This window comes from Hyperolius riggenbachi, chromosome 4 (assembly GCF_040937935.1).
Source record: "Hyperolius riggenbachi isolate aHypRig1 chromosome 4, aHypRig1.pri, whole genome shotgun sequence".
NCBI classification, from domain to species: Eukaryota; Metazoa; Chordata; class Amphibia; order Anura; family Hyperoliidae; genus Hyperolius; species Hyperolius riggenbachi.
This window is the reverse complement of record NC_090649.1, coordinates 128,764,538-128,773,909: the sequence shown is the minus strand read 5'-3', so window position 1 is coordinate 128,773,909 and position 9,372 is coordinate 128,764,538. Positions and strand designations below refer to the sequence as shown.

Below are 9,372 nucleotides of genomic sequence, written 5' to 3'. Positions count from 1 at the left end.
GTAATTAAGTAATTGTCTGTTACTATTACAAAAAGTGGGCATAGCCAACACCAGCCAAATACATACCCAGGCAATGCTGGGTCATCAGCTGAGACAAATAAAAATTTCACTGAGAAAATGTAAACTACAGCCATTCTTACACTGTTAATGGTAGGGTTCTCAAACTTATGTATATATGTGTGTATATATATATGTGTGTGTGTATGTGTATGCATGTATATATGTGTATATGTATATGTGTATGTATGTATATGTGTGTATATATATATATATATATGTATGTATATGTGTATGTATATGTGTATGTATATGTGTATGTATATATATATATATATATGTATATGTATGTATGTATGTATGTATATGTATATGTGTATGTATATATATATATATATATATGTATATGTATGTATGTATGTATGTATATGTGTATGTATATATATGTATATATGTATATGTGTATGTGTATATATGTATATGTGTATGTGTATATATGTATATGTGTATGTGTATATATGTATATGTGTATGTGTATATATGTATATGTGTATGTGTATATATGTATATGTGTATGTGTATATATGTATATGTGTATGTGTATATATGTATATGTGTATATGTATATATGTGTATGTATATATATATATATATATGTGTATGTATATATATATATGTGTATGTATATATATATATGTGTATGTATATATATATATGTGTATGTATATATATATATGTGTATGTATATATATATATGTGTATGTATATATATGTATATGTGTATGTATATATATGTATATGTGTATGTATATATATGTATATGTATGTATATGTGTATGTATATGTATGTATATGTGTATGTATATGTATGTATATGTGTGTGTATATATATATATATATATATATATGTATATGTGTGTGTATATATATATATGTGTGTGTGTGTGTGTGTGTGTGTGTGTGTGTGTGTGTGTATATATATATATATGTGTGTGTGTGTGTGTGTGTGTGTGTGTGGCCAGATCAGGTAGCATCCATTACCGCCTCTCCGTGCTGCTCCTATGTGTTGTAATCCTTCGCTTTCTGTTCTGTGACCCCCAGGGTCACAATGCTGCAGATGCAGCTCTGTGCTCTCCTACTTGGGGATCTAGCACTGCACAGGGGGGACTGAGAGTGGTGCAGAGGGCACACAGAGGCATGTTCTTTAGATGGGAACATACCTCAGTGTCCCTTTTTTTTATATATTGAAAACCACAATGGGGTACACTTTCACCACAACTTTAAAGGATACCCGAGGTGACGTGACATGAGATAGTTATGGGTATGCACAGTGCCTAGCACACAAATGAATAACTATGATTGTGTTCTTTTTTTTTTTGTTTTTCTGCCTGAAAGATTTAAATATCAGGTATGTAAGTGGCTGACTCAGTCATGACTCAGACAAGAAGTGACTACAGTGTGACTCTCACTCATAAGAAATTCCAACTGTAAAACACTTTCCTAGCAGAAAATTGCTTCTGAGAGCAGTAAAGAGATAAAAAGGGTCAATAGTTCATATTTTTAGCTCTGGCATGCTTCAATGAATGTGCCATTGAGCAAAAATAATAAAACAGTTAAAACTTAAAAAGTAGATTTAAACATAAAATAAAACTGGAATATCTATAAAAAGTCATTTTTAGGAGAAGGAAGATAGATACAATCGTTTATTTCATTCGTTTATTTTCGCCTCCGGTGTCCTTTAATATAGCTATACCAAGATGTACAATGCTCAAATTGTTCATGGCTAATGTAAATTTACTATCTTATGAGGCTAACATTTGGCTTCAAGGTAGAAATGCCTTTCAGTTGAGTTTATACTTCATACTGTTGGCTTTTGTTATGGTACAGTGAATTCTTTCTACTTGCAGAACACACATGCAGGACCTGCAGGAGGTAACTCAGGATCTCCACTATGAAAACTTCCGCTCTGAGCGCCTCAAAAAGGGTGGAGCCAGGTACAGTATTGTGAAACTGCCCTACTATAGCATTGGCACATTGTGAACGGAGTCACTAAACAGTTACATTTTACAGTTATTCTGAAACAGTTTCTGATTTAAACCAAACTGTAAGTTACAATAGTGTACAAAATCAAATTTAAAAAGCTGTGTACACACACGGATCAGTGGATTTCTTGACAAGTTGTTGGTTACTGGAAATTTTGTAATGTTTGTATAGTTTTACGGTATTCATCCTATGTTTATTATGCACACTGGCCCACTTAGTTCTTTTCCCTAGTGCACTGGTATTGGTTTACGTGGTATATGTAGAACACAAGCAGACAACAGTGTTCCTAAAATGTGCATAAATGATACATAGGCGATCAGTTGGCCTTTTTTTTTTTTCCCCCCTCAAAATTATCGTCATTCCTTCAGAGCATCTTCTAACCCGATTTTATGCCTTCATCTTATCAAAATTGGCAAGCTAACCTTCAACTCTCTACATGCTCTTGGCCCTGAATAACTAAAGGAGTAGTTGCAACTCTTTCACAGCTCTCTCAACCTCAGATCAACAAGATCTAATAACTTGACCACCCCCAGAGTCCAACTCAAAACCTTTGGAGCCAGAGCTTTCTTTATGCTGCCCCTACCCTTTGTAACACCCAATCAATAGAGCTCCAGCCCTGGAGGCATTTAAATCAGAACTTAAAAGCCACCTCTTTCATCTGACATAACTATTTCCACTGTTATGTATCTCAAACCGCAACTATGTACTGATCTACGACAAGTTTGTGCGTTTTGGGCCCCAGGGAAGAAAAGCACTTACAAAAATGTTTTTTGTTGACTTTTCTTGTATAAGTATGAAGTCAAGTTAATTGAACACTTTAGCAGCTCTATCCTGACAGATAGCTGTGTGAAAGACCAGGAACTGACTAGTGCTGATGCTGTTGATACCTATTGTATAGCAATGTGTCACGGATACAGGGACTCTTGTGTGCTATAGCTCTAGGGTAGACCAAGGAATACCTCACGGCAGTCCACAAGACAACTATTCTTAGACAAACCTGTTCTCACAAATTTCAACATTGCCATTCAAGGAGACCATATTACTTGTTTTACGTTAAATTACCATAGAGTTTTACTAGCATGAAAAACCTCTGTGCCTAGAAATAAGTACCATCTAAAAATCAACCTTGGGCCTTTTTTAAAGCATTGCTAATCAATTTCCATGACTCTGGTTACTTTTAAAAATCTTAAACAGGATAAGCTGCCCCTCCCACTACAGCAAGAAAAGTTGTTGGTAGTGAAAGGACTGAATTTACACCATTACATCAGATGGTCCTTTATCTTCCTCACTATCTCTCTCTTTATTTTGTAGTGTCAATGTGGAGACTGTTGAAGTGACCAAGGACCAGATACTGCTGGAAAAAGAAGCTGAGGTGAGGAATTCATGCTATACGTAACACAAGTAAACTGCTCATATCTTTTTACTGTGCACTGTGGATTGTGAATGTATATACAGCAGTTTCCAGCCACATGTTCTGTGGTTACTTTTGATGAGATCTAGAAAACTAGGCTTTGGTAATGTTGTTTGATAGCAGGTTTCAGAAACTGCTTGAGATCTCTTGTATTAGTCACTATAATCCATTCTAAATACTGTAAGGTTAGAACGTGCTAGTTGATCACTGCATAAGCCAGGTAGTGTATGACTAGCATTTTGCTCTATACAAGCAAATCGTAAAACTGCCCAAGTTACTTGAAGTTAGGATAGAGAAGGATATATCCAATATGTGCCATGTGACCACTCTGCAGCCGGTCAGTCTTCCTGTAACACAGACATGTCAAACTCCGGCTCGCAGGCCAAATCTGGCTCCCAGGTGGTTTCCCTACTTAGCATTATGTTTGGGCCACTCTAGACCACCAGGGAAGCTATATTCGAGTTGAGGCCTTAGAACAACAGGGAAGCCATATGGGGGAGGTAGGGGCAAAGCACTAAACACTAGGAAACTGTATAGTGGAGGGTGGGTTTCACAAGATACTAGGGAACTGTATGGGGGAGGGAGAAGAACCACTAGACACCGGGAACTGTATAGGCATTGAAGAGGAACCATTAGACACCAGGGAACTTTATAAAGGAAGGAAGGTGGCTACTAGTCATTGAGGTTGGCCCTCGACTTGTTCCCAGTGTTCAATTTTGGCCCACTTTGTATTTTAGTTTGTCAAGGAAATCGTGTGCAGGTAACTGCTAACTCAAGCTAGCTAACTTGAAGTGTACCGGCACCCTGGATGATTTTGTTTTGTTTTTTAACATAAAAGGAATTTTATGGCAACTCACAAATGCAAAGTAAAGGTATGTAGGCAATCATGCCTCAAAGGAAGAACCTAAATAAACTATATATCAATGAAAAAGGTTTGTGTCTAAAAAGTATTAAAACACAGGCAACACATTCTCTTGAAAAGCATGGCCCAATTCACCTTTACAGAGAAAATACAGCTTGGATGTCATGTATTTTCTTGTGTCTTTTAGCTTCGACGTATGCAAGAAATGATTGCAAGAATGCAAGCTCAGATGCAGATTCAGAGACAAACCGGGGAAAGCGATGCACATATGTAATGGTAAGGATGCAAGTTCTATTTTACTATACAATTCTGTGCATGCATTTTTTGTTCACTATTAGAACAGCCCAGTTCATAAAGCGGTTAAGTTTCAAACATTTACATGCATCTCTGTGTGTATGTGTAAAAACTGCCTTTTATTACAAACTTGGAATAGGCAGTTACTGTTGGGTTTGTAATTCTGGAACTTTGAAGAACCACGTGGTACCATTATGGTACATATTTCTAGGGCTGTTCTTATTGGTCATGACAGCCTGATTCCCATACTACTGTTTACAAATACTGTATAATGTGACTTATGTGCTTTAGGTAAGAGCAGTACATAGAAGGTACTTGCGCTCCTTTTTAATGAAAATTAAGTCATTGTGAGAGTTCCTCTGTAGTGATGCCTTTAAAGGCGCGTACACACGCCAGATTGCTGTAAACGACGGGCCGTCGTCTGATCCAGTCAAAACCAGCCTTTTCAGCCTGTCGACAGACTGTACACACTGACAAACTGTCGGCAGAACGGCCACCCTGCGGGCGGGTCTGAAGACCCGTCGTTTACAGGAATCCGGCGTGTGTACGCGCCTTTTAGTTTAGTTCTGTATTAATCTATTTTGTTTTCCTTTTTAGGTCTGTATGCCTAGCGTAGGAGCTGCTGTCTGAGATAACCTGTGGTCTGTTTGTACTGTACACACCCTGACAAGCCTTGCATATTCATTGTTCTGTTGCCCAGCTTGTGATGACAGTTGTCAGTTTTATTCCACACAGCAAGCTGGTAGGACACACATTTCATGTACAGATCTTGGATATTTTAGGCTGTTATACCACAATTAGCTGACTGTTACACAATGTATTTTTCCTGTGCTGACACAAATGTACTGTATGAGCATATTTACACACCACTCGCACACAGTCACAAGTGTACATGCTTCATTTCACTGTTCACTTCACATTTCTCCTGTATCAGTACTATGGTCTGGCTGGATATACTACCTGTATGGAATGTCAATAGCTGTGTCTCAGGCAACTGTGTCCTAATCATAAAAACCAGGAGAGCATCTGTGTATGTGCAGTCAAGAACCCTTGGTCAGATACGAGCTCCGCCCTGGCCATAAATGTAGAAATATGTAGCAGTCATTGTTACAGAAGTAAACTGTGGGAAATAATGGGGGGGAAAGGGGGATGGAAAATGTAATCTGGCATAGAACTTAAATACATTCAGTTTTTCATATAACTTTTCACATTGGCCCAGAAGTATTAAACTCTTGACATTGCTTTTCTTTTTTTTAAAAATGATATGAGAGCAGTCAGAGGACTTTATGCGTTACAGAGGAACTGTTACCAAAATCACATCACAAGAATAAAATAGTTTTTTTTTACAATATTCATTTATAGATTTAGGCTGCTTTCACAGTGGGACGTTACAGGCGCACATTAGAGCAGCCTGTAACGCACCCCCACCGCACAGCAATGAAAAATCAATGGGCTGTTCACAGTGCCCACGTTGCGTTACACAGTAACGCTTCACGTCAAGACAATGTACTGCATGCAGTACTTAGACTGTTTGCACATGCTCAGTACGAGTGTTTTTTTTATTTTAAGGGCGGAGAGGAGGCGGGGAGAGGCCGCTACGTAGCCAGGCACATGGCTACTTGGCATTCACTGCACTTGCAGTTTTTACTCTTAGAAGCGGCCGCTGATTGGCTGGCGGGACCACGTGATGCGGAGAGCTCCGCTCACGTGGTCTCCGCAGCACCTCTGACAGAGCAGACGCACCAAGAGCTGCTTGTAACGCGGCTCTTGGTAGCGTCCTGCTCCAACACCACCAGGCGTTGCGTTAGGGGCACGTTATGTGCCCTATAACGTCCCCTAAACGCAACATCCTGGTGTGTAAGTAGCCTTAATCAGTATTTGCCCATTATAAAATCTTTCATCTGCCTGATTTAGTTTCTGAATTTTATCACAGACTGCAACATCTTTAGATCCCTGTGGAATGTTACTTATACTGATCGTTCTAAAGCTTGTACAGAAACATAGCTGCTCTCCCAGAATGTTCAGGGGGGAACATTGTGTTGGGTATGAGGGGAGGGGGGGGGCTTTGTGGATCTTTTTATTTCCTGTCAAGAAAATTAGACGAAAACACGTATGATAAAATCCTTTAAAACACATTTTGAAAGGTAAGGTTTAAAAAAAATAGTTGTAAATACAGAAATTTGTTGTAAGCTGGTATGGCATCCTCATGTGACTTTTGTTGTGCTTTTAAGTGTCAGATGATGATATTGTTCTGTGGAGTTTCTGACATAGTTTTCCAAGCTAGCACACATGGTCAAAGATGACTTCGTTCAGCAGGAACTGTCACTTTCTGGAGGAAATCTTTTTTGCACACTGGTTTTTACTACATTAGGGCCTGTACACACTGAAAAAAACTGAAAATCGCAAGCGCATGCGTTTTTAAAGTGCATGTAGTTTTAAAAACGCATGCACTTTTGCCTGCGTTTTTTGTGCGTTTGGGTTTTTCTTGTAATTGCTGATTGGCTAAAGAATCCTTTGTTTTTTTTCTAGTTTACATTTCAACAGGAATCAGGAGATTGCAGAGTCTTCTGGGATACTGACTTCTGAAAAACGCAGGCAAAAACGCAAGCGCATGCGTTTTTAATGCGTTTTTCTTTAAAAAAGCGCAGCAGGCACTGCGATTGCATTTTTTCTAAAAACTCATCGCACCAGTGTGTACAAGTCATCACGATTTTCATTCTTTTTCAAAAGACCTTGCGATTTTAGCGCAGCAGTGTGTACAGGCCCTTAGACTTTTTTCTTTGTTTTTTGTTTTTGGTAGGGCTCTCTTTTTGCGTATAGCTCAGCATGTGTGGACTGTTGGTCTATAATTAGATCAGCTATGCACTTTTGCTACATGGAAATGACAAACAGCTGTTATTTATTCCAGATTTTCTCTCAAGCAAGGCTTTACGGCTAGTGGAAAATTGCAATTTTCCTTCAATCTACAAATTCAACCTCTTAATTTAAAGAAAACTAGGAAATCAGACTTTTACAGCCCCCTTCCCAGGCTCAGTGTTTATTACAGATCTTCCTCCCTGCCCCCTTAATCATTCAAAATAGGCATATATGTAAAACAAAACAAAAAATCCATAAATAGCTTTAGTTTTAGGGTTTCCTCTGATTAGCAGGCTTTAGGTGGCCATACAGTTATCGATTTATCCCCGTCGATATCTGGCTGTTTCCAATACTCTGATACTCAATCATATTTTTTTTAATTTTTAGCTGAAATTGGCAGATCACTCTGGATGGAAAATAACGATGGCCCACTGGATTGATTAGTGCAATGCTGCAGTTCAATACATTTTTTTAATTGATTTCATACTGAAATCTATTAAAATCTGGTTCTAATGTAGGACCATGTCCCAGATTTGGTCCGACAGGGATCTGTCTGATGGTCGAATCTTGTGGCCATCTAAAGGTATATGGCCACCTTTTCCTTGATGTTACCAGGGAGCTGGAGTCATTAAAATACCGATCACACAAAGGCTGGTTTACTGGCTCAGCTGCTAGAAGGTGTTTTGCTAATCTTATCTGCTGCCTCCTGTGTGCGCAGCTTATTAGTATAATATTTTGACCATCACTGAATCATTGAAAGTGCCAAGCCCGGGCCTGATCAGGTGCAGAGACACAAATTTGTGCCACATGGAGAGCACTTGCCCCTGAACCCACTGGAATGGAGCAGGGATGAGTCTGACCAGATCTGAGTTGGGCTTATGTAGGCCCCCCCCTTACCCCCACCCAGAGCAGCAGTCTAATTGCAACTGTGACTTGTGTGAACCCTGTTCCTGTGCCTCTGGTGCAGTGCATAGAAAAGTGGTTACTGCAGTTTTTGGCCTATCACAGATCATGACATTCTCTCAAAAACATGTGCAGTTGTGAATAATTCTACCTATATAATTAGGAGCCTTAGCACAAAGGCCTTATTTTATGTTCCTTTAGCACTGTACAATTTTTTGTTATTGTCTGTTCCATTTAGGTAAGCTGTGTTCACCAGTAATTGCTACGAATCATCTACAAATTAAAAGTGCCTGGAATCCATATGCAGACAGATCAGTACACAATGTGAATTGACATGTATTTTATACCCACTTTGTTCTTTTTATGTAGCTGTCAAGGTGCAGTATTATATGAATCCCTGTCGTATGTTCTAGGGGATGGTACCACTCCTGCCTTTTGTATCATTTTTACTCAACTTTTTAAAGGTCCTTGCATTGTGTTTTCTATACAGAGGTGTTAGCGTTTTTGTGGTTCGACTGTTTTGTATTATGACATTTTCTATTATAAAAACAAAATCAAATTCATTTTTAAATAAATCTATTTAGCAGCAACTTTTGTTGTACATTTTTTTTTTAAAGGGGGGGGGGGGGGGGGACTAATGTATTATAAATAAAGAAATACAAAACTTTCCCCTGGAGTTTTATTAACAAATTCAGCTCAGATTGCTAATGTTACTAAAGTGATAGGAATGCAGAAGGATCCAATGCTGAGTCTCTTGTGAAAATTCTACCTGCAGGCTACGGAGCGGATTCTCTGTCTTTCAAGCTCTTTAAATAACTGACTAAAGTCGCTGATTAAAGGAAACCTGAAGCAGAGGTCTATGGAGGCTCCCATGTTCCATTTCCTTTTAATCAATACCATTTGCCTGGCAGTGGTGCTGATCTTTTTAGATGCAGTAGTGTCTGAATTACACACCTGAAACAAGCATGCAGCTAATCTTGTGAGATTTTTTTTGTCAAACGCCTGA

The 9,372-nt window shown here is 38.7% G+C and overlaps 1 protein-coding gene across 1 annotated transcript in view; it reads left to right on the top strand.

Annotated features, from left to right (window-relative positions):
* The window catches only part of SEPTIN2 (septin 2), a 77,296-nt gene extending 68,626 nt beyond the window's left edge, over nucleotides 1-8,670 (top strand). Inside the window, exons 10-13 of the mRNA XM_068280618.1 lie at nucleotides 1,905-1,991; nucleotides 3,352-3,412; nucleotides 4,501-4,589; nucleotides 5,205-8,670. Coding sequence (XP_068136719.1) covers nucleotides 1,905-1,991; nucleotides 3,352-3,412; nucleotides 4,501-4,587 — 235 coding nt within the window. The 3' untranslated portion in view covers nucleotides 4,588-4,589; nucleotides 5,205-8,670. The remainder of the gene's footprint in view (nucleotides 1-1,904; nucleotides 1,992-3,351; nucleotides 3,413-4,500; nucleotides 4,590-5,204) is intronic.
* Nucleotides 8,671-9,372: the final 702 nt, after the last annotated feature.